This window comes from Pseudophryne corroboree, chromosome 10, assembly GCF_028390025.1.
Source record: "Pseudophryne corroboree isolate aPseCor3 chromosome 10, aPseCor3.hap2, whole genome shotgun sequence".
Classification (NCBI taxonomy): domain Eukaryota; kingdom Metazoa; phylum Chordata; class Amphibia; order Anura; family Myobatrachidae; genus Pseudophryne; species Pseudophryne corroboree.
Genome location: NC_086453.1, coordinates 49,651,306 through 49,678,732, shown reverse-complemented (window position 1 = coordinate 49,678,732; position 27,427 = coordinate 49,651,306). Strand labels below are relative to the sequence as shown.

At 41.7% G+C, this 27,427-nt stretch overlaps 1 protein-coding gene across 3 annotated transcripts in view; it reads right to left on the bottom strand.

The window, feature by feature from the left end:
* POU2F2 (POU class 2 homeobox 2) overlaps positions 1 to 10,915 on the bottom strand; it is a 158,087-nt gene extending 147,172 nt beyond the window's left edge. For all 3 annotated transcript variants that reach the window (XM_063942357.1, XM_063942358.1, XM_063942360.1), the window contains exon 1: positions 10,473 to 10,915. In XM_063942357.1, the coding sequence (XP_063798427.1) occupies positions 10,473 to 10,827 (355 nt within the window). In that variant the 5' untranslated portion in view covers positions 10,828 to 10,915. The remainder of the gene's footprint in view (positions 1 to 10,472) is intronic.
* Between the last annotated feature and the right edge of the window lie 16,512 nt (positions 10,916 to 27,427).

The window sequence follows — 27,427 nt, the reverse complement described above, 5'->3', positions numbered from 1 at the left end:
TCTGCTCATAATATGTAGATAAAGACCTGGAGTGACAGCTACGGCGCTCACTTCGCATGCGTTTATGTAGAAGCAAAACAACATAAGCAGCACTTTAAATAATGTTTCTAAAACATCCTCTGTACCCGTCTACCACATTGTACTGCAAAATGCATCTGCGATGGTAAATGCGGATTCAACTGGTACTTTGTCCAGCTACTAATATGCACAAATCACAAATACACCATATACCGCATATATATCTGTATGTATTGTAAACTGCTCAAGAAGCAATTTCTGAAATGTCTTTATCTATCTATCTATCTATCTATCTATATATCTATATATATATATATATATACACAATACAGAAGAAACAGGCGGCACTCCCGGGTCTTACAATGGGTTAAATGGTGTATTTCAAAATTCAAATCACATCAATATTCCAACTTTTCGGGGGCATAGCGCCCCTTTGTCAAGGCGTGCCGCCTGTTTCTTCGGTATTGTATGAATTGCCCCTACACGGAGGGCACCAGGGCATTCGTATCTTTACGCAAGGAGTGCCGGACATTATCATGTTTTTTTATATATACTAGCTGAATACCCGTGCTTCTCTATGGAATATAAAGAATAATGCCAATCTTGGCCGCGCCTCTGGGTTTCCCCGGATTGATGCTGTCAAAATGCTGGTGCTGAGGAGAATAATCCTCCTCCTTCTCTGCCCCGTCCTGCCTCTGATGCTGCCCTGCTCAGTGCTGTATCTGCTGGTGCTGAGGAGAATAATCCGCCTCCTTCTCTGTCACGTCCCGCCTCTGATGCTGCCCTGCTCAGTGCTGTATCTGCTGGTGCTGAGGAGAATAATCCGCCTCCTTCTCTGCCCCGTCCCGCCTCTGATGCTGCCCTGCTCAGTGCTGTATCTGCTGGTGCTGAGGAGAATAATCCGCCTCCTTCTCTGCCCCGTCCCGCCTCTGATGCTGCCCTGCTCAGTGCTGTATCTGCTGGTGCTGAGGAGAATAATCCGCCTCCTTCTCTGTCACGTCCCGCCTCTGATGCTGCCCTGCTCAGTGCTGTATCTGCTGGTGCTGAGGAGAATAATCCGCCTCCTTCTCTGCCCCGTCCCGCCTCTGATGCTGCCCTGCTCAGTGCTGTATCTGCTGGTGCTGAGGAGAATAATCCGCCTCCTTCTCTGCCCCGTCCCGCCTCTGATGCTGCCCTGCTCAGTGCTGTATCTGCTGGTGCTGAGGAGAATAATCCGCCTCCTTCTCTGCCCCGTCCCGCCTCTGATGCTGCCCTGCTCAGTGCTGTATCTGCTGGTGCTGAGGAGAATAATCCGCCTCCTTCTCTGTCACGTCCTGCCTCTGATGCTGCCCTGCTCAGTGCTGTAACTGCTGGGACGGCAGGCCAAGCTCCACCCGCTGTATGTTAAATATGTTAGGTTTGCAGGCTGACTCTATGTCAAAGGGCCCTAGGTCTCCTTGCTTAGCTACAAAACTAAAGTATGCCTCTGCCCCCACCCGTGTGTGCCTCTGCCCTTACCCATAGGTGCCTTTGCTCCTACCCTTATGCCTCTGCCCCCACCCATATGCTTATGCCCTTACCCGTGTGTACATATGCCCTTACCCATAGGTGCCTCTGCTCCTACCCGTATGCCTATGCCCCTACCCGTGTGTGCCACTATCCTTACCTGTGGGTGCCTCTATCCTTACCTGTGGGTGCCTCTATCCTTACCTGTGGGTGCCTTTGCCCCTACCTGTGTGTGCCTCTTTCCTTACCTGTGGGTGCTTCTGCCCCTACCCATATGTGCCTCTGCCCCTACTCGTGGGTGCCTATGCCTTTATATGTGGGTGCCTCTGCCCCTACCTATGGGTGCCTCGGCCCTTACACGTGGGTGTCTCTGCCCCTACCCATGTGTGCCTCTGTGTAAATTGTTCAAAGGCATTCTAGAGTTATGCTGGAATATACGCACACAAACTTACATCCGTATATATATATATATATATATATTCCACCTCTGTTATATGTTTGCTCTGTTAACATTTATGGGCCCTACACACTGGCAGATAATACTGAAAGATATGAACGATCTCGTTCATTAATGAACAAGATACCGTTCATATCTTTCTGTGTGGAGGCAGCAATGATGAACGATGCGTGGCCCCGCGCTCGTTCATCGCTGCTACCCCGTTGCTTGTGCATGCAGGCCAATATGGACGAGATCGTCCATATTTGCCTGCACTGCTATGGAGCCGGGTGACGGGGGGAGTGAAGAAACTTCAGTCCCCCCGTCACTGCCCCCCAGCCGCCGGGTCGCCCGTCAGCCGTATCCGCCGTCGGGCAGCTCGGCGGCGGATCTATCAGTGTGTAGGGCCCATTAGAGATGGACTCATTTTTACCGGCTAAGGCAATAAGGCGCCAGGTGCGAATTCCATGGGCTACTTATGCATAAGTGATACGGATAGTATACACTATTTTCACGAATTAGGTAGCTGATGTTCCAAATACTATAGGTGCTGTGGGCACAAGACTGACAGCATTATACATGCAGTACACAGAGATTACAGGGGTGTTCTGCTTTTGGATAGCCATTTATTATCTCACCTTCCCCCCTCTTTACAGTATTTAGGTGGGATTCCGCCACTGGCAATCCCCTCTCTACCTGGATCTAACCGTCGTGAAGCACTGAATCAAGCTCTTTTTTCCCTGCAGCAATCGCACTTTCGTCAGTCCATAGCTCTACAAATAAATCTTTTTTGTTAACAACGTATTGGGGAAACTCCTATAATATAGTTAAAAAAAGCCCCCCTCCCCAAAAAATAGTTTACTACATTATTTTAGTGAACGGCAACGAGTGGATACAGGGCAAACAGAAAGACGTTCCCGGATTTCGCAGGTATCTCTGCAGTTTAGCAGCACACAGACTTCCTGATCATAATCGTAACAACAGCGAACGCAGCAGATAAAGCAAGCACGCAGTTATGTACACAATCTAACAGAAAAACAGAAAATCAATCATCATAACATATAGGGGTATATTTACTAAAGTGCTGGGTTTATAGAAATGGAGAAGATGTCCAAAGCAACCAATCAGATTTTACTTATCATTTATCTAGCGCCATCTAGAAGATAGTAGCTAGAATGTGATTGGGTGTAACATTTCCACTTCTATAAACCCACACTTTAATAAATATACCCCATGGACTCATATAATCAAGCCTTATCTAAATATTTTAATTAGGGCAGAATGAGAACAATATTGGAGAAATCTGCATTTATTGGGGGAGGGGGGGGGGGGGGGAAGGGGGTACACGTAGGCTGAGTTGTGACATGAGTTTTAATATTTATATCCCGACAGACAATGAAGTTGAATGCAACAAACAACAATGGATGTGTGAGACAATTACATCAAATGTGGACATTTAAATAGGACAGTTATAAATATGCCCAATTAATTTGTACTTTGAAACTAATGACTTTTATAGCGTTCTAGATCAATCTGTCTGCTAATCACTATAGCAGTGTTCTACAATATACAAAAGTAAAGATCAGTCATTTCACTTAGATAAAATGCACAGCTTTACATATGTACAGTACATACGGCCATCTGCATCCAACTTTATCTTACTAGTAAAAGTCACATGATGCATGCCATGTTGACAAAGGCTATATATAAGGTCGCTATAATATTATATCCATGTATGAAACATAAATCAGCATTCTTCCGATGTAAACGTATATATACCCTTATAATGGCACATCTTTGTTTTTATCAATCACTGCGAGGAATGCTATAAAACGATGAGGCATGGAAATGATTCCTTGTCTTTAGGATTGCCCCCCCCCCCTTTATACTATACTCTTACAACACCATTATTTCTGCCAGTTTGTCTCCTTTTATGATAATTAGTAAAAAGGGGTGTGGCTACGTTACCACCATGATAAAGCGCAATTGTTATACAACGCACATTACATCCATTTTTTTTTATCTCCTTTGTTTCAAAATGAATGAGAGCGCCATATTAAAATATAAAGTAGTAACACAAGTCTAAGCTGCACGAGCGCCTTTACATTGTACATATTCCTATATAAGACTGCCTTCTGACTTCCGCTTTTTTTGTATATTTATATCTTTGTTATCTTGTCTACAACGCGCTATGGATTGTTTACTGTATATTATTTTCCAATGCGAATGCTGGTCGTAATGTTTGACCCACACACAAAAAATTAGAAAGTAGGAAATTATCCGAATTGCAAAAGAGAATACATAACAGCAATAGATGTGCAGCTTAAGGAAGCATGGAAAAACATATTTTTGTAAGTACCAAAAAGGAAATTTTTGCATCTTAAATAAACAAAATGTAATTGGCCGTGGTGTAATATTGCATAGATTGTTCCATTAAGCACATTTTGAAATATATATATATATATATATATATATATATATATATATATATATAAAATATTTTACATTGCAAACAAGCATCGTTTGCACTATGTAAAAATATATACCTAGCAGCTGTATTGTTTCTATTAAATTCTGCATTTGTCAAGGTGTTTACAGGTAAATTCGAGGTACGTCACTAATATTTAAGCCCAACCTCATATCATATCACCAGAAAAGTGGTTAATTGAATAATGTTTAAATTATAACATAAACAGAGCACAAATGATTTGTATAACCATTTACTCATTTACAGACACAATAGTCACATAACTAGATGCCTAAAGTACGAGCAGGGTAATATATGTGTGGAGTTTATATGCGCTCTGTGTACTTGCAATAGTTTTCTCCAGGTAATCAGGTTTCCTCCCACACTCCAAAAACATAAACATACTGGTAGTTTAAGTGGCTTCTGATGCAATAGACCACAGTGTGTGTTTTTGTGTGGTGGGAATGAAGGCTGAGACAGGGAAGCTGTGAATGACTGGACATTCACTGTACAGCGCTGCGCAACATATTGGTGTTATATAAAGTATGATAAATACTAAAATGTAATTTAAAAAAATATATTTTCTGGGTTCTACTGTACAAAAAATATGACATGCATTGGAAATATTCCTAGTAAGATTCAAGTCCTAATATGGAGCCCTCTTTCTTTCAGGTTAGGATGAAGGGAGCACGGATTGGAAAACAAGCTCGCCAATGACTGTCTATCCCTGCTGATTGGCAATGCACATAGCCTACACAGGTGAGGTGCTGCTGATACACATTTAAAGTAGAGATGAGCGGGTTCGGATTTAACGCCAGTATTAACGCCAGTTGGGTTTTATCCGGATTTTTCTTATTGGCTATCCAAAACACGTGACATCCGTGAGCCAATAAGGTGCTGTTTTGAGAACCGAGTAAATCCGAGTAAAACCGAACCCGCTCATCTCTAATTTAAAGCATCTTCATACTTTAATGCAGAATTGTAGTTTGCAATTATTGCAGGTTATGCCTACATACTTAAGGGTATATTTACTAAAGGTTGATTTTCATTTTTATTTATTTATTTTAAATTGACATAAAACTATGTTGTGTTTCCAGGGCTAAAACACACATTTACTAACATTTAAAAATGAACTTAAAAAATAATTTGTTAGTAAATGTTTCAGCCCATGAAACACAACGTCGATTCAGACTGATTTTAAATGGATGAATATCAACCTTTTAGTAAATATACCTCTTAGTGTGACAAATGTGTGTATACTTATCTTTAGAGAACCCACCACAATACCAGGAATGAAATGTGCAGCAAGTCCATAAACTTTTAACAAATTTACAGGTATAATCCTGAAACGCGATGGTCAACGACTTGATTGTTCAGCACGTCTTACTTCTTCATATGATATACAACATACATGTTGTTTTCACTTATTACACAAATGTCTATCTGCATTAGTCGCCTCTATCAGTGATTTCCATAATGTGTAATAGAGCAAGTGACTTTAATGTTTCCAAATGTAATGGCTTGAAAAATATTTTACTATGGTGCAGACCATATGATTAATAAATAGATGTGCAGAACAGGAGGCCTGAAATCATAGCTCTCTTTTAATAAACCATTAATACATGTTTAAAGAAATTTGTATTCTGCAGTTTGACAAAAAGAGAAAAAGAAAATGTTATAATTGTCCAGCTCAGTTCTGTAAAGACACTGACATGAGTTTTCATCTACAAAATTACCTTGACGATGCCGCTGAGTTATCTTGTGCAACCACAGCAAAGCTGCAGCTATGTGATATATGTGTGTGTGTGTGTGTGTGTGTGTGTGTGTGTGTGTGTGTGTGTGTGTGTGTGTGTGTGTGTGTGTGTGTGTGTGTGTGTGTGTGTGTAAGTATATATATTTATGTATGTGTATGTATACATATATATATATATATATATATACATATATATATATATATATATATATATATAAATTTATATATATAGTTCAAAGCACCTTATAAATTAAGTATTCTTCAATTAACAGGCAAACAATATAGCTGTATAAATCTAGAAATGTATGGATAATACGGTTGGTTTAATAATGACTTTATGGCGTGTGTATTCATACATGTATGCAGAACTAGGCCATTGTTTCTGAAAGAAAAAAGTTGAATTAATAAAGTATTACCCTATGTCGATCAGATTCAGTAAATTCTACTTTTTATAGAGACGTGAAATCCCCAGTTAATCTACAATATTCCCTGTTAATGTTTGGCTATTATAAAGTTAGTATTTACTGACGCGTGAATAAATATAGTACAGCACACAGATGGGTGATCTTGATGGCTACCTCTGCACAGCAAAAGAACCAGCATAAGCTATGTAACTGTGACGTAGTACCGGCTAATACCTCCAGCTGCAACTCATGTATGATGTCTGCTGCATAATATCACCAATCTACCTGTCTATAGTGCCTTCAATAAAATGGATAACTTAAGCCACTTAAATTAACTGTGTATTCCACAACTGCATGTTGTTGATACATTCATAATTAAGTGGATCAAACATGCAAAAAAACAAATTGCTGTGAGCAACATGGACATTGAATACAAATGTACAGAACCATAACAGTAAAGCTGCTGAATATTTTACCAATGTATACATAAATATTAAAATAAATATATATATATATATATATATATATATATCTGCATACACAGTAATAAATATGGAAGAATAAACCGAGGGTACCATGTGTCAGGTGATATGATGATATGACTGGCTAAAGCAGCGGTAAGTCAACTGATTGGATTAATAATCAATAATTGTCACACTGCGGAGAGAGCAGGAATTTTGTTCTTTGTCATGTATCATTTACTTTAACTCAAGACAAAAATAACACATTTCACGACCTCTGGTGTGTAAATGTTCATTGCATTCCATGGTATGATTATGGGTACAGAGACACTGCAGCACCAATCAACTGAGTCCCTCAGCCTCCACCATAGATGCATATAGGAACATATGTGCTTATTGATCAGCCATCTCCGAGTGACATTTTCTACCACAGCGAACCTGACCGCTAATGAATATGGTCCTCTCAGTTACATCAACTGAGAGGACCCCAAAAATTGACAACATCCCAAGAGATTTCTGTCAGATTCTCCTACTTCAAAGTTATTAACAAGGGCCGATGTGTGGTACCAATACCTATATGATATAAAGCCATTTTCTGACTGTGCGAGATAAGACCGTAATAAGACGATACCGTTGTTTGCCTCAATCTATCTCCCTTCTTTCCCCCCTCAACCGTCCCCCAAAATATTTGAAAAATAAAACACCTGCCTGAGGTGACGGCCCAAGTTTGCATTTTAAAGACAATTCTACCCTCAGATTTAAATATCTTCCTGCCCAAAATCCTGTCTCATTCTCAATTCACTCACATTGTCTATACTTGAACATAGGTCATCCATACAGGCCCACTCATCTCATTAAACTCTTCTTTAACAAATATTTTATAGAATAATATACTATTAATTGCGCCTAAATTAGGAGAGCAACTGCTTGTTCTGGCCACTGAATGACATAAATACAAAATGTACGGCAAACATCAGTCAGCTATTTACAGTATAGCATAGGCATTAAAAAAAAAATGAGGGAAACAAAAAAAAAATACAAGTTAAGTACAAATGTAAAATCTATAACAGGTCATAGTATAGTTCATAGAAAAATCTATTTCCATAAGAAACAAAATATTTCCAAACTTTTTATGTCTTAGAGACGCTGTATTTCATGGCCAAAGGCAACAGAAATGGCGGCTCTGAATGAAAATCCCCATTGTTGTTAAAAGGGTTTTTCAGTTAGGTCTGTATGTTGGCAGCTTTGAACCTTATCGAACATCCCATGGTATGTTCATACTGCAACAGCATGGCTTAAAGAATGTTTTCTTTTTATTATTTAAGTATTTGTGCGATGACCTGCAATGTTTTTTCCTCCTGAACAGTATAACAGTGTTTCGATTTTAGTATTTTTCATATGTAAATACGTTCAATATAGTCACAATTGAAAGCCCTCAAATTAAAATATTTTAAAACAGAGCAGATTTGCCAAACAATTTTGAATTTTGGAACAAGCAGTAGGGGCCTAAGAGCTGACAATCTATTAAGTCAAATGATCATTCCCATATACCGAAACAAAAACCCGTTTCTATTACTACGTCTCACCTTTTAGTTTCTTGATGTTACGTTACTGTCAGTGACATTAAGTCGCTGTACAGTAACTCACACCGCCATCTTACCTAGTAATACTAGCGTCGTCAGAGACAAGATACGAAATAGAAAACTTTGATCTCTAATCAAAGTCTGTTTTGAGTTCCTTTATTTGCTGCGACCAAAATAAAAACCCATATTTTATTCCCCCCCCATTCCAGGAGAGCGGCAAAGCTTTTATCAGAGAATAATCTGGGGGGTTTCACAAGCCTTTTCACTAAACCCCTTTACATGGGGAGGCCAGACTCAGCAAGCTCTGCAAAATCAAATGTAATTAGTCTATTAAAAAGCCATTTCAAAATGCTCTTGTGTAGATAGCCTGCTGCATAGGGTCAAAGCCACCGTTCCAAACCACTCAGGATCCAGGACAAACAACATTTCACAAACAGAAATGACGCTCTTTATATGTATCTGTACAATAATAGGTGTGAATCTATGAACAGATAGATAGATAGATAGATAGATAGATAGATAGATAGATAGATAGATAGATAGATAGATAGATAGATAGATAGATAGACATACTACTTACTACCTATATACGTGCTTCATGAGGCCTAATATAGAGAAGAGAGGAATTGCCATAACATGGACAAAATTAACAACAAATACAATAATGAATGTAAGATAGTAAAAGCATGTGTTAAAGAATTAATGTAGATAGATAGATAGATAGATAGATAGATAGATAGATAGATAGATAGATAGATAGATAGAACATATGCAAGGAGAAATCACTCAGCAGATAACGTTGGTCCTAAAAAAACAGTAAATACACTATATGTTTGGTAATATCAATTATAGTACAGATCAAATAAAATATTTGTACAATGTTTATCTACGTCTTACGAATCAATGTTTTATTTCTAGCCATCATAATAATAATTATTATTATTATTAACCCGCTAGCTGCTCACACACAGAAGAAACATAACTTGCAAACACTCCCAATGTGTGAAGGTACATACAGCGCTTCCAGGTAACCGTTTAGGTGCAATTGTTTCAGCATGAGGAACACATTGTATTACCTGCAAACATGTCATATTACAGCAACATACAGTACACCTTAATGCATGCACAGTGACTCATAACAAACACAGCATACTTCAATAATACAGTACTTAGAGGGAGGGAGGGGGTATACTATATGTACCAATGCCCCACAGCCAGAGTTAACAAAATAAATAAATAGACAACCAAAAGCCAAGTATAGCCATTGGTGAGGCATAAAATGAGCTGTGCCCCCCTAGAATATGGCACACAGGCTGAGAGCCAAAGGAAGTAAATGGCACATAAAGTTTCATGTGACAAAGTAGCTGCAGCATAGGGGGGAGAGAGGCTCTGATGGCCGTGTAACCGGCACAGAATGGCTCCTATCAGCCTCTCTCCTCATTACTTAACGTGAGATGATTACACCCAGCCCCCTGCCCCTCCTGTGCCTCCACCCACGTCTCTGCCAATTACACTAATCAGCCTTAATTATGCTAACAAGGGTCATCAGTAAAAAAGAGAGAGAGAGGGGGTCCCCGCTGGCATCTCCTGGTGCCCAGCCTGTATAGGGGGGCAGGGGGGGTGACAGAAGGGGGTGAGTAGGGCAGGAGAGAGAGTGGGGACCCTGCAGCCCTCACACCCCACTCTCTCTCCCTCTCTCTCTCTCCCTCTCTCTCCCTCTCCCCGTCTATCGACCAGGAGAGGCTGCATCCGCGGCTCTGACAGCCAGAGATCAATACGAACATGAATAAAAGGCAGCGGCGGGCTCTGGCAGCCGGCACTCTCTGCCTGCCTCTCCTGCTGCCGGCGGCCCGGGCTCTGCTTACCGTCAGCACCTGCCAGGCTGGACAGCGGCGGCGGCGATTTAAAGGGCCATGTGTGCTCGGAGCCGGCTCGCTGAAACAGGAAGGGGACGGAGAGCGGAACAAACATAGCAGCAGCGGCGGGCGGGCGGCTCTCATACCCCGGGGTCACAGGCAGAGCATCAGTCCCGGGGAGGATGCTCTGCAGCAGGGCACCGCTCTCTTCTCCAACAGGCACCGGATAAACGGGGGGAAAGTCTTTTTGGCTTTGGGGGTGTTTTTTGGAGGGGGGGTTGTTGGTGATTTTTGCTCCTGTCCCTCTCTTTCTCTCTCTCTCTCTCTGGAGCCGGTTTAATTTTACAATATGGCCCCCACGCATCCAAGGGTCCCCCCCCTGCACAGCAGCACACACACTGCCTGTGAGTCCCGGCTATTCCATCTTCCACTTCACCATATCTCCTCCTCTCTCTCCCTCCCCTCTGCCTTGTCTGATGACAGCTGTATAAGCGACCCCTTCGTCCCTCACAGACCTCCCCCCCCCTGATGCCCAGGTTCCCCCCCTTCTCTCCTCTGACCACCTCTCACTCCCCCTTTAGCCCCCCTCCATTCTGTCCACTCTTCTTCCCCCCCCACTCACACCCCTCTACAGCCCCCCCTCCCTGAGGTCCATTCCATGCACACAAAAGGAATTATTTCCCTTGGAATAATGGAGATTTCCAGGAGAGAGCAGGGATAGAACACAGGATAAATGTAGGGACTCCTCCCCCCCACCCCCACACCTCCTCCTCACCCCAGCTTTTGGGCAGTGGGCACCCATTAAGTGCCAAAGGGTGTTGTGGGGAATAGCACCCTTCCCTGGAAGGGTTAATGTGACCCCCCCTCCTACATGCACGCAGGAACATGGTGTAAGGTGGCAGGTGACACTCATTGGGGGTCTTACACTGTCTTGCTGCCTGACACTGGGTCCTGCTGTCTCACACTCTACCCTGCTGTCTCACACTGTGTCACGCTGCTAGGTATTGTCCCATGCTGTCTCACGCCTTGTCCCATGCCAGCAGCCCACATGGTGTTTTACCTCTCCCCCTTACACTGTCCCATTCTGGCTCGCACTGCCCATTACCCTCTCACCCTGCCCTCTACTGCTTGGCTCGTCTCTCACTTGCTGAATATGACTTGATAAAGTATATTAATCCCTGTTGGGCATCAGCTCTGCTTCTGCCGCCTTTACCTCCAATACTTTTCACTTTTATTTAGACTTTCTTTCTGATAGAAGAGCCCAGAAAGTGTGTCAGACCCTCCTGCAGTCATACGCTTAGTATACATGATAATTTAGATATACTATCCCCATCTGTTATATTACTCTGACTTTTCTACAGTTACCTGGGACTCTCTCTCTAACCCTCCTCTCTTTCTCACTGTGTCCGGTCATCTTCTTTTCCTATCTCCCATTCCAGTCATCTTCTTTTCCTATCTAATTTTTCTATCTCTTGATCTCTTTTTCTTACTTACTCTCTTTTTTTGTCTCTCTCTTATTATTCTACCTTTGTCTCTGTCTCTGTCTTGTGCTTTTAGTCTCTTTATACCACTCTCTTTTTCTCTCTTTCATTTTTTCTCTACTGTCTTTATTTCTGTGTTCTCCACAGTTTCTCTCTTTCTTTCTTTCTTTCTCTCTCTCTCTCTCTCTCTCTCTATTTATCTCTCAGTCTCTATCACTCCCTCTGTCTCTCAATCATTCCCCCCCCCCCCCCCCCCCCCCCCCCACTCTGCAACTCTCCTTCTTTTCTCTCTCCTCATTTAACTTTTCATGGCTACCTGCTTTTGTAGGTCTCTTTTCTCACTACACCATACCATTTATTTCCCTACCAGTGCACATTCCTGATGCCCCCTCCTCATCCTCTATGTACAGAACACTTGCACACCTGTAACATTCTACGTGTTTGCCCATTGGAAGCCCAGTTTCCCATGTTTTGTCTCTTGCTTTACCCCTTTATAGCTCTCTTTGCCCTTTCCTAATCTCTGGCTTTTGCCCTCTTTTATTGTATATTTTCTGTTTCCCCTTAATTTCTTTCTCCCCTTCTTTTCTGCTTCCCTTTCATTAGCTCTCCTTTGCTCTCCTCTCTCGCTGCCTCATTCCCTCGCTCCTCTCCCCAGCGTGCAGGAACGGGAGTTAATTCATTACAAAGTACATTTGAGTTGCTAAAAAGAAAATCAATTCTTTCATCGAGCGGCTGGTACGGAGTGATTGAGGGGGCGCGGGCGGGGGGGAGAAACTGGAAGGGAAGGAGTTAAAGGGACCTCAGCACATCTGACATTCTGTGTCACAAAATGATGGAAGCCGCATGGATCGATATTGCATCCCCTCCCCCAGACACGGCTCTCTGCCTCTCTCTTACCCTCTGTCTCTTTCTCCATCCCTCTTTCGCTCCTTTTTAGTTTACCTGTCTGCTGCTATACCTCTCTTTTTCCAACATATTAGTCTCTTTTACTTAATCACAAATACTCTTTGCATCTGTTGCTTCTTTCCTCTATGCATAATTGCATACTTGTAAAATATTTATATAGGTCTCTTTTTGCAATCCACCCTTTTTATATCTCTACTTCCTTTCATATAGAATGTAATTCCTCTTCCCACCCTATTTCACCTCAGTTCCCTTCATTATTTATTAGCCTTCGTTTTCCTCCCATTATCTCCAATAAATGGTGTTTTTTTTCTGTGGGGTCATTTACCTGGCTCTATAATTGTACCTGCCTTTCTTCCAGCATAACCCTATAAGACCCTCCCTTCACTCTCCCTATCCTTTTCCATTCCCCCTTTTTTCTCTTTTCTCCGACTTCTCCCTATGCGCTTCCCTTTGCCATTTTATATATTTTTTTTTCCCCTGGAATTGGAGCCTTTGAAATTCACTCCAGCTTTTAGCACAACCCAATTTTCACAATCTAAGAATACATGGTGTTTTTCGAACTTAAAAGGCTGGACAGGGCAATATGGTATTGATGAGAGTAGACTGTTAGCCCTGTAACACTAAAAGGGAAAGTCTCAAAAAACATCTAGTGTTCTGAGGTTCATGTACTACAGAAGGACATATACAGAAAACAAGATTATTAAAGCAAGAAAGCAATAACACAAATTATATGTGCCAAATCCACAAATCCAGCATTTGTGGCATGTTCTCTATACATTTCATCCAAAAATATTTCATTTCCAATGACTAAAATCCCTTTCCCGGTTTCGACAGTTTATTTTAAAAACAAACAAACACACTTGAATCTACTGAAAACGAAGAAGCCTTTCCAAAGTCATAGTAAAATGTCAAACCAGCACATATTCCTAAATATTAAATACTTTGAAACTAGTGGTTCCTTTTAGAATTAGGTGAAATGAATTTGTGTATATATATATATATATATATATATATATATTAGCATAACAACATCTACATATCAGAACAAGTTACAATGATAAAAATAAAATTGCGGTACATACAGTATGTGAGCCAGCAAGAAGCGTTTCTGATAAAAGTGGACAGGAGTTAAACATAAAGGTAACACAGAGCCTGGAGAATGGATGTGTGAGAGATATGGACAATAAGAAACATAAAAGGAGAAAATTAGTGAGAAACTGAGAGAGAGAAAAAAAAAGGTATCACAGAGAACGGAACTGAAAGCGTATAGGAAAAGCAAAAAATATAAATAAAATAACAGAGGTATGGTTTTATAGATAAAACATGGGAGCCTAAAAAAATACCCATTTAAAATAATGTATAGATTGTCCATGGAACCCTTGTGGTTTATAAGCACATTTAATGTGCGCTCAGGTGCCAAATGCAAGAAGAAAAAAAAAAAATATATATATATATATATATATATGTGTGTGTGTGAGTGTGTGTGTCTACTTTTGTGCTTAGCCACATATATAGGGGTTTTATGATATATATAAAGCATCAGGGACAGCAGGAGTGGGGGAGGGGGGTGACCTCAGTGTCAAAAGATTTTAATAACATGGACACTTCTATCTAGTCTCCCATTCTAACTGAGCCGTGAAATGGTGCCGCACAATATGTATGTGATTAAATATGATATTTAAAAATACATGTAGGTACATCCTTACTTGCGTGCGCACCAATTATCCTTTGTACACACATTCATAATGTTTTACATATATGTATATATAGTATATATACTATATATATATACATATACACACACTCATATGTTTATATAAATACAATTATACAAGTGTAAATGTTTTCTAAAGATAAAACCCTAAATGTACACACACGTCTGTGCATATATGCATTTATCGGTCTCCATATATGTGTGTGTGTGTGTGTGTGTGTGTGTGTGTGTGTGTGTGTGTGTGTGTGTGTGTGCGCGTGTGTGTGTGTGCGTGTGTGTGTGTGTGTGTGTGTGTGTGTGTATTATTTTCTAGACACATATTTCAGTGATTGGCAAAAAATAATTGCCAGTTATAATGGGTGAATATAAGTGTCTGTGGGTAGTTGAATGAAAAAGCATCATCTATGCTGTCTGCATTAATTTCTAGATTCTAAATGACTGATGTGTGTATAATATATATATATATATATATATATATAATCGTCCATACAGAGACACATTTGTAAGGGTGTTATATATATATATATATATATATATATATATATATATATATTAGTATATATGCTCATGATTCTGTTCTTCTGGCATAATTCCAGCCTGTTAGTGTACCTTTAAATATGTTTTAGATTGGGGACATCATTTCCATATCATCTGCATATATATGTATACTCATAATCAGTTTTGAACTTTTTTATGTGTCTGTTACTCTGTTTTAGTAGCCAGCCTTCCATAAACACGTATCTATAAATGTTCTGTACTTGTATAAATTACTGATCTAGGTTTATGTTTGTGCTTTAGCATCTGTATTTGTGCATGTATTTTATTTGTCCATGTGAGATAGATAGATAGATAGATAGATAGATAGATAGATAGATAGATAGATAGATAGATAGAATGTTGATAAAAATTCTACTTAAAACACCTCTAGAAGGAAATACAAATATATATTTGCATGGTTTTGAATACAGACGTCAAGAGAACGTGAAATAAGAAATATTTATATACACGTGCACATTGACGCGATCCTGTATAAAAGGTAAAAAGTCAAAACTAAAATCGTAAAGTTGAATGCAAAGACGCAAATGAAAGAGACACCCAGAAGGGTGAAGAGATGGTCACAGAAGTCTCATCTTATTCATCGCCCTCACTACTGTCCAGTCTATTCATAATACTTTTGTTAAACAAAAATTAACTAAAATAAGATGTGCATTTTACCCCAAGACGGGCACCCTGTAAAGGAACCCGTGGAGGGGTCTGCGCGCGTGGTGAGTGCGTGCACACACAATGACCTAACACTAATTTTCACAAGTCGCTGCATGCAGTCCCTCCAGACACAATGAGGGTGAGCAGTAATCATTAACACACAGACGCACACTCTGCAAGGGGCTTTGGGATGCATCCCATTGTGTGGGGTCTAATTCTTTTCTTATCCCATCACCCCGGCGTGTACACACACAAAGGACAGAAACATAGGAGTATCCTGCACAGAGAAACACTGTTCTGCCTAATGCCCGGCAGGGGATGGCCAGCACTTAACGGGTTAACCCCTTCTCTGCCAGAGGGGCTCGTCCCCTAACAGAGAAAAGGTTAATTGGGGGGTAACCGCTGAGCTTTGTGCCGTCCTTGGGTTATGCTGCGTGGAATAAAATACAGTATATAGCCTTTGTGTGTCATTATTCTCATCACAATCTCTTCTTTGGATGCCAAAAGACAAAACTATACCTGAGATTATTATGTTCTGTGAACAAGTAAACTTCTGGTGCAAACATTAAAGAATATATCAATTTGGCGCTAACGCTACACGCAGAAATTTGAAACGCGTGATGCACATACATGCATAAATTAACACAAAGTTGTGGAACTATAAAACAGCACCTAATAATCCAAACACAACACAAACCAGTAAGAAGATGGATACAGGTATTTACCGGGCAACAGAAAGATAGATGTTTATCCGTTACAAGTACATACAGAAACGGAAAGATACGCTCCCATCCATCTACTTATGTATTTATCGCTCAGCAATATATGAGAGATATATGATAATACGTATCACTCAGAGCAGTGTATCTGATGTTACTGTATATGACTTGTATATATCACAGCATATTATCATATTCATAATAATGTAGCAGCTTATATAGCCACTATATGACATCCAGACAAAGAAATATGTGCATTACATACACATAAAATAAAACATTTCCTTGATTTGCATAATACATACAGAGAACGGAGATAGCTATATTCAAGGGTAATTTTAGGACAATGTGACACAAAGATAAAAGAGATATGATATTGTCCCATGAATCTACAGTACATTTCTTGAAGCACGTAGCACGGAATGACATGCTTGAATAGTAAAAGTTAGATGGTGGCCGCATGGGCAACAGACCTCGGCAAATACAGTTACCAGCAAACTAGCGTGTAAATGATAACAGTTGTTGTCATATATATAATGTAAATGTGTAACACATCGCTTTTCTCTCGGTGTTCTATAACTCACCGGCAAAGTTCATGCGACCAGTAAAAGTGCACATACATATATATATATATATATATATATACACTGCCAAGTACTAATTGTACACATAGACATCAATATTGTACACAACTCTTGATGCTCTCTTTGCTATAAACTATATTATCCATTAAAAAGGTAAAGATCCTGTTTAGCTCAGCACAGGTAACCAACTAATTGAAAGGCATAAGAATATGTTACAACAACACAGCTTCAAATCCCAAACATAATTTTCAGCAACCAGAGCAAGGATTATATGTTGTATATGTAAAACTGGAACTTCTCCTAAATTGTCAGAGCCAGACCTGTGCAATACGGAAGAGACTGTGTTTACATAATAATAGGCCCCAATAATACGCCCAGTCTATTTCTCAAAGTGAAACCCTAGTTTGATGCTGTTTGGGGTATTTGTTGCTGCAGATCAGCCACGTGATCGCATTACAGTGATGAATTGCAGGGCCATACAATTTTTGTGCTCTCTGCACTGTTTGATATGTACTGCATCCAAGTACGTCACTGGGTAGTGCATCAACTAATACAATAACACATATTTGTGCTAATTCTACAGATCTTTAAGCTGCATTTCCTTTTATCAGTAACGTGCCAAACACATAATATGCTGGTATTATCTAGGACTCCCTAATAACATTTTTGCTATTTTCGACATAATGAAAGTGACATTTATGTCATTTCTGTTGGCAAGAAAGGACACCTAATATTCTCGGAGGTGCAACATCTAATGACAAAGACACCATTGATATTATTTTACTGTGAGATAAGGTGAACGGAAAACACACAAGTACAGACCAATGGTTGTTGTCATAAACAATCATGGTATAGGTGGAACTGGCAGGGGGTACCCGTAAAATAATGTATTGGAATTTAGGTGCACTTGAAGAATAAACGTATGCAGTTTGTCAGGATTCATGCAAAAATAAAAACCACTGGTGATGTTAGGTGAGGTTTCTGTACATGAAGAAGATACCTGTGAGGTTTGGATGAATTCATGCAGACATAAAGCCACTGGTGATGTTAGGTGAGGTTACTGTACATGAAGAAGAAACCTGTGAAGTTTGCATGGATTCATGCAGACATAAAGCCACCTGTGATGCTAGGTGAGGTTACTGTACATGAAGATACCTGTGAGGTTTGGATGAAGTCATACAGACATAAAGCCACCTGTGATGTTAGTTGAGGTTGTACATGAAGATACCTGTGAGGTTTGGATGACTTCATGCAGACAAAAAGCCACCTGTGATGTTAGGTGAGGTTGTACATGAAGATACCTATGAGGTTTGGATGGAGTCATGCAGACATAAAGCCACCTGTGATGTTAAGTGAGGTTGAACATGAAGATACTAGTTAGGTTTGGATGACTTCATGCAGACATAAAGCCACCTGTGATGTTAGGTGAGGCTGTACATGAAGATACCTGTGAGGTTTGGATGGAGTCATGCAGACTTAAAGCCACCTGTGATATTAAGTGAGGTTGTACATGAAGATACCTGAGGTTTGGATGGAGTCATGCAGACATAAAGCCACCTGTGATGTTAGGTGAGGTTACTGTACATGAAGATACCTGTGAAAGCCGGCAATGCCGCCATCTGGAATCCCAGCAAAACAAGACTATTCCCACTCGTGGGTGTCCACAACACCCATAGAGTGGGAATAGATCCTGTGGCGAGTGCAGCGAGCTCGCAAGTGGACTCTCGCCCCACTGGAAGCATTCTGGCGGGTGAGATGCTGTCATGCAGACATAAAGCCACCTGTGATGTTAAGTGAGGTTGTACATGAAGATACCTGTGAGGTTTGGTTGAAGTCATACAGACATAAAGCCACCTGTGACGTTAGGTAAGGTTGCTGTATAGCAAGATACCTGTGAGGTTTTTGATGGAGTCATGTAGACATAAAGCCACCTGTGAAGTTAAGTGACGTTGTTGTACTGTACATGAAGATATCTGTGAGGTTTGGATGGAGTCATGCAGACATAAAGCCGACTGTGATGTGTGGTTGTTGTACATGAAGAAGATGCCTGTGAGGTTTGGATGGAGTCATGCAGACATAAAGCCATCTATCATGTTAGGTGAGGTTGTTGTACATGAAGATACCTATAAGGTATGTATGGATTCATGCAAACATAAAGCCATCTATCATGTAAGGTGAAGTTGTACATTAAGATACCTGTGAGGTTTGGATGGAGTCATGCAGACATAAACCCATCTGTGATGTTAGGTGAGGTTGTAAATTAATTTACCTGTCAGCAGTGTTGGACTGGGGCAAGAAGAGCCCACTGGGGGAATCCAGTGGTAGGGGCCTATATTTAGGGGTTTGGCCAATCTTCTGAGGGGTATGGCTAGCCACCACAGATGCTTGACTAACCATAAGAGAGCGCGTGGTCTGGTCTCCTTGATATATATATATATATATAAATACTGCTAGAGCATGCATGATAATAAACCAGATTAATTACATCAAAGCGCAGTAGAAAATTATGTGCAGTATAACAAATCTATAATATGTCATTCAAGTGAATAGTCTGGAACCTGATACCTAGAGAAGAGGATGGGGGCTCAGGCGTTGGGGCCCACCGGGATTTTCCCCCTACGTCTCTGTGGGCCAGTCCAATCTTGCCTGTCAGGTTTAGATGTTGTCATGCAGACATAAATCCACCTGTGATGTTAGGTGAAGTTGTTGTACATGAAGATCCCTTTAAGGTTTGGATGGAGTCATGCAGACATAAAGCCACCCATGATGTCAGGTGTGGTAGCTGTACATAAAGATACCTGTGAGGTTTGGATGGAGTCTTGCAGACATAAAGACGCCTGTGATGTTAGGTGAGGTTCTTATACATGAAGACATCTGGTAGGTTTTGATGGAGTCATGCAGACAAAGCCACCTGTGATGTTAGGTGAGTTTGCTGTATATTTACAAGATAACTGTGAGGTCTGGATGGAGTCATGCAAACATAAAACCACTTGTGATTTTAGGTGAGGTTGTTGTACATGAAGAAAATACCTATGAGGTTTGGATGGAGTCATGCAGACATAAAACCACCAGTGATTTTAGGTGAGGTTCTTGTACATGAAGAAGATACCTGTGAGGTTTGGATGGAGTCATGCAGACATAAAGCCACCATTGATGTTAGGTGAGAATGATATACATGAAGATACCTGTGAGGCTTGGCTGTTCATGCAGGCTTAAGAGGGAGGGATTAAGAGGGAGGCTATCTATGCACAAATATACCTTCTTGCTGCACCTAAGAAACCATGAAAAGACTTTCTAGGCATGGATCTCCATACACTAGCCAAAAGCTATTGAGGCACAGAAACATGATTCACACAAATCAAAGACCTTTGAGGTTCTAAAGAGATCTATGAGAGATTGATGAGAAGAGACCTGTGAGGTTTATAACGTCGTAAAAGAGATATTGGCCAGGTTCCAATAACTCAATGCCCATACAAGAGGTTGGCGAAGTTTGAAATATCAGTGCACACGGCCATAACTAGGGGGGACTAGCGAGGTTTGGAAAGAACATTACATATGAAGAGGAGACTTGGGAGTTTTGGAAACATCAGCATAAATGTGACTGAATACTGTAATTTGGAAAACTTGTGCTTTTATGAAACGCTTCTTCTACACTGTGAGACCAGTGAGGTTTGGATCTCTTGAAAGCCCCCCTCCTTGCCCCCGCACGTAAGCAAGGAATAGGTATGTTGAGTATACAGGTGTGAGAGTTGGTATATTCAATGTATAGAGAACAGATAGGTTTGGAAAATGTAGAGAGAGGACAGCGCAGACTGGTAGAGCGCAATTGTTAATCCCTGAGATGTCACAGATAACAAAGATTGGTGATGGTAAAGCAGACACATGGTGTATCTGGAGCTCAAGATTTTCTGCTGAAATATATACATGGAAACTGCCTCTGTGATACTCGGCCTTGCTGTAGAAAGTAGTTTTGAAAGAGTCATGAGAAGGTAAAGCTTTTCTGCCGTCCAAGTAACAGCATCAATCCGTTCTTACTACCTTCAGCAATGCTGTGGCCCAATATAGCACAGTTCCCTGCAACAGCAGGGAAGGGGTTAAGGGCTGTGGGCTCTGTGGGCTCTTGGCCTAATCAGATCTTGTCATCTCCCGAGTGAGGACTTGTTTAAACAGAGATTTAGAGCGGGAATCAATAGGAAATTTAAAAATCAATGTGGTAAGTATGAGAAAATCAATGCTCTTTAATCGCCTTGCCGATTCCAAGTCAAAACAATTAGAAGCGAGGAAGTGCTCCACGTGTTCCCCGGGCCAGTATCCTCCATGCTGCGATCCCCAAAACAAGAATGGAGAGGGGTTAACCACAGTGGAGTGAAGTGGGGGGGCTTTCTCACACTGCCACGAGAAAGGAAAAGGAAAAGGGAGAGGTAGAAGAAAGGGAGAATGGTGAACAGGAGAGATGGAGAGAGTTATTAATGTGGATGTCATGTTAGATCCAGCAGCATTATACCTTAGCGAGCCAGAGATGAAGAGAAGGGAGAACTGAGGGGAACGTGTGTGTATGTGATCATGTGACAGAGAAAGGCATGTAGTAATATACAGCACACATAAAGGACACGTGTATTCTCTATAATCCTATTTTTATCAAGATACCCCATTCACCCCATATGACTGTTCCAAAGTACACACTACAAGACCCCATTTACCTCACCAATTATACCATGCAACTGCCCCACATTACTCACTACTACCCCTTCTATTTACTCCCCTAATCACACCATGCAACTGCCCCGCATTACTCACTACTACCCCTTCTTATTTACTCCCCTAATCACACCATGCAACTGCCCCGCATTACTCACTACTACCCCTTCTATTTACTCCCCTAATCACACCATGCAACTGCCCCACATTACTCACTACTACCCCTTCTATTTACTCCCCTAATCACACCATGCAACTGCCCCACATTACTCACTACTACCCCTTCTATTTACTCCCCTAATCACACCATGCAACTACCCCACATTACTCACTACTACCCCTTCTATTTACTCCCCTAATCACACCATGCAACTACCCCGCATTACTCACTACTACCCATTCTATTTACTCCCCTAATCACACCATGCAACTGCCCCGCATTACTCACTACTACCCCTTCTATTTACTCCCCTAATCACACCATGCAACTGCCCCACATTACTCACTACTACCCCTTCTATTTACTCCCCTAATCACACCATGCAACTGCCCCGCATTACTCACTACTACCCCTTCTATTTACTCCGCTAATCACACCATGCAACTGCCCCGCATTATTCACTACTACCCCTTCTATTTACTCCCCTAAGCCCCACATTACTCACTACTACCCCTTCTATTTACTCCCCTAATCACACCATGCAACTACCCCACATTACTCACTACTACCCATTCTATTTACTCCCCTAATCACACCATGCAACTGCCCCGCATTACTCACTACTACCCCTTCTATTTACTCCCCTAATCACACCATGCAACTGCCCCACATTACTCACTACTACCCCTTCTATTTACTCCCCTAATCACACCATGCAACTGCCCCGCATTACTCACTACTACCCCTTCTATTTACTCCGCTAATCACACCATGCAACTGCCCCGCATTATTCACTACTACCCCTTCTATTTACTCCCCTAATCACACCATGCAACTGCCCCGCATTACTCACTACTACCCCTTCTATTTACTCCCCTAATCACACCATGCAACTGCCCCACATTACTCACTACTACCCCTTCTATTTACTCCCCTAATCACACCATGCAACTGCCCCACATTACTCACTACTACCCCTTCTATTTACTCCCCTAATCACACCATGCAACTACCCCACATTACTCACTACTACCCCTTCTATTTACTCCCCTAATCACACCATGCAACTACCCCACATTACTCACTACTACCCCTTCTATTTACTCCCCTAATCACACCATGCAACTACCCCACATTACTCACTACTACCCATTCTATTTACTCCCCTAATCACACCATGCAACTGCCCCGCATTACTCACTACTACCCCTTCTATTTACTCCCCTAATCACACCATGCAACTGCCCCACATTACTCACTACTACCCCTTCTATTTACTCCCCTAATCACACCATGCAACTGCCCCGCATTACTCACTACTACCCCTTCTATTTACTCCCCTAATCACACCATGCAACTGCCCCACATTACTCACTACTATCCCTTCTATTTACTCCCCTAATCACACCATGCAACTGCCCCGCATTACTCACTACTACCCCTTCTATTTACTCCCCTAATCACACCATGCAACTGCCCCACATTACTCACTACTACCCATTCTATTTACTCCCCTAATCACACCATGCAACTGCCCCACATTACTCACTACTACCCCTTCTATTTACTCCCCTAATCACACCATGCAACTACCCCACATTACTCACTACTACCCCTTCTATTTACTCCCCTAATCACACCATGCAACTACCCCACATTACTCACTACTACCCCTTCTATTTACTCCCCTAATCACACCATGCAACTGCCCCATATTACTCACTACTACCCAAATTTACTCCCCTAATCACACTATGCAACTGCCCCACATTACTCACTACTACCCCTTCTATTTACTCCCCTAATCACACCATGCAACTGCCCCACATTACTCACTACTACTCTTCTATTTACTCCCATAATTACACCATGCAACTACCCCGCATTACTCACTACAACCCCATCTATTTACTCACATAATTACACCATGCAACTACCCCACATTACTCACTACTACCCCTTCTATTTACTCCCCTAATCAGACCATGCAACTGCCCCACATTACTCACTACTACCCCTTCTATTTACTCCCCTAATCACACCATGCAACTGCCCCACATTACTCACTACTACCCCTTCTATTTACTCCCCTAATCACACCATGCAACTGCCCCGCATTACTCACTACTACCCCTTCTATTTACTCCCCTAATCACACCATGCAACTACCCCGCATTACTCACTACTATCCCTTCTATTTACTCCCCTAATCACACCATGCAACTACCCCACATTACTCACTACTACCCCTTCTATTTACTCCCCTAATCACACCATGCAACTGCCCCGCATTACTCACTACTACCCCTTCTATTTACTCCCCTAATCACACCATGCAACTGCCCCACATTACTCACTACTAGCCCTTCTATTTACATCCCTAATCACACCATGCAACTGACCCACATTACTCACTACTACCCCTTCTATTTACTCCCCTAATCACACCATGCAACTGCCCCACATTAAACACTACTACTCTTCTATTTACCACCCCTTCTATTTACTCCCTTGATTACACCATGCAAATGACCCCATTACACACTGCTACCCCTTCTATTTACTCACCTAATTACACCATGTAATTGCCCCACATTACTCATTACGGTGCCTTCTATTTACTCCCCTAATTTCACCATGCAACTGCCCCGCATTACTCAATACTACCCCTGCATTACACACTACTACCCCTTTTATTTACTCCACTTATTACACCATGCAACTGCCCCACATTACTCACTACTACCCCTTCTATTTACTCCTCTATTTACACCATGCACCTGCCCTGTATTACTCACTATGATCCCTCCTATTTACTCTCCTAATTACACCATGTAACTGCCCTGCATTATTCACTACAACTCCTTCTATTTACTCCCCTAATTGCACAATGTAACTTGCCCCACATTACACACTACCACCCCTTATATTTACTACCCTAATTACACCATGCAACTGCCCCACATTACTACAAATCCTTCTATTTACTCCTCTAATTACACCACGCAACTGCCCAACATTACTCACTACTACCCCTTCAATTTACTCCACTAATTACACTATGCAACTCCCCCACATTACTAATTGCTTCCCCTTCTATTTATTTCACTAGTAACAACATACAACTGCCCTGCATTACTCACTATTACACCTTCTATTTACTCCCCTAATTACACCATAAAACTGCCCCACATTACTTACTACAACCCCTTCTATTTACAACCCTAATCACACCATGCAACTGCCCCGCATTACACACTACTACCCCTTTTATTTACTCCCCTAATCACACCATGCAACTGCCCCACATTACTCACTACTGCCCATATTTACTCCCCTAATTACACCATGCAACTGCCCCGCATTACTCACTACTACCCCTTCTATTTACTCCCCTAATCACACCATGCAACTGCCCCACATTACTCACTACTACCCATATTTACTCCCCTAATTACACCATAAAACTGCCCCACATTACTCACTACTACCCCTTCTATTTACTCCCTAATCACACCATGCAACTGCCCCACATTACTCACTACTACCCATATTTACTCCCCTAATTACACCATAAAACTGCCCCACATTACTCACTACTACCCTTTCTATTTACTCCCCTAATCACACCATGCAACTGCCCCACATTACTCACTACTACCCATATTTACTCCCCTAATCACACTGTGCAACTGCCCCATATTACTCACTACTACCCAAATTTACTCCCCTAATCACACCATGCAACTGCCTCACATTACTCACTACTACCCCTTCTATTTACTCCCCTAATCACACCATGCAACTGCCCCACATTACTCACTACTACCCCTTCTATTTACTCCCCTAATCACACCATGCAACTGCCCCACATTACTCACTACTACCCATATTTACTCCCCTAATCACACCATGCAACTGCCCCACATTACTCACTACTACCCATATTTACTCCCCTAATTACACCATGCAACTGCCCCGCATTACTCACTACTACCCCTTCTATTTACTCCCCTAATCACACCATGCAACTGCCCCACATTACTCACTACTACCCATATTTACTCCCCTAATCACACTGTGCAACTGCCCCATATTACTCACTACTACCCAAATTTACTCCCCTAATCACACCATGCAACTGCCCCACATTACTCACTACTACCCCTTCTATTTACTCCCCTAATCACACCATGCAACTGCCCCACATTACTCACTACTACCCCTTCTATTTACTCCCCTAATCACACCATGCAACTGCCCCACATTACTCACTACTACCCATATTTACTCCCCTAATCACACCATGCAACTGCCCCACATTACTCACTACTACCCATATTTACTCCCCTAATTACACCATGCAACTGCCCCGCATTACTCACTACTACCCCTTCTATTTACTCCCCTAATCACACCATGCAACTGCCCTACATTACTCACTACTACACATATTTACTCCCCTAATTACACCATAAAACTGCCCCACATTACTCACTACTACCCCTTCTATTTACTCCCCTAATCACACCATGCAACTGCCCCACATTACTCACTACTGCCCCTTCTATTTACTCCCCTAATCACACCATGCAACTGCCCCACATTACTCACTACTACCCATATTTACTCCCCTAATCACACCATGCAACTGCCCCACATTACTCACTACTACCCATATTTACTCCCCTAATTACACCATGCAACTGCCCCGCATTACTCACTACTACCCCTTCTATTTACTCCCCTAATCACACCATGCAACTGCCCCACATTACTCACTACTACACATATTTACTCCCCTAATTACACCATAAAACTGCCCCACATTACTCACTACTACCCCTTCTATTTACTCCCCTAATCACACCATGCAACTGCCCCACATTACTCACTACTACCCATATTTACTCCCCTAATTACACCATAAAACTGCCCCACATTACTCACTACTACCCATATTTACTCCCCTAATTACACCATGCAACTGCCCCGCATTACACACTACTACCCCTTTCTTTTTTCTTCTCTTATACCTCTTTCAGACAGAAACAGAAATTACTGGGTGAAGCAGTTCCACCCGGTAATTTCATGAAACCAGGTTGTAATTCCCGGGACTTCAACCCTGGAATCTACCATTGTCGGAGACACGGGAATTTCGACACGGGCTGACCCTTTCACACAGACAAAAGACCCGTGTTGATCTGCAAATTACCAGGTCGAAGATTCTCGACCTGGTAATTTGCATGTCTGTGTGAAAGGACGATCAGGCAGGTCCCGGCAAAACAACCCGTAATTGAAATGCCGGGTAATTGCTGGGACTTTCATACATTTCTGTCTGAAAGTGGTATAATTACACTATGCAACGGCCCAGAATTACACACTACTACCCCTTCTCTTTAATCCTCTAATTACACAGTGCAACCAGGGGTGTAGGGAGGGCGGTTCCGGTGGAGCGCTTGCTCCAGGCGCCGGAAACTTCAGAGCGCGTCTGGCAGC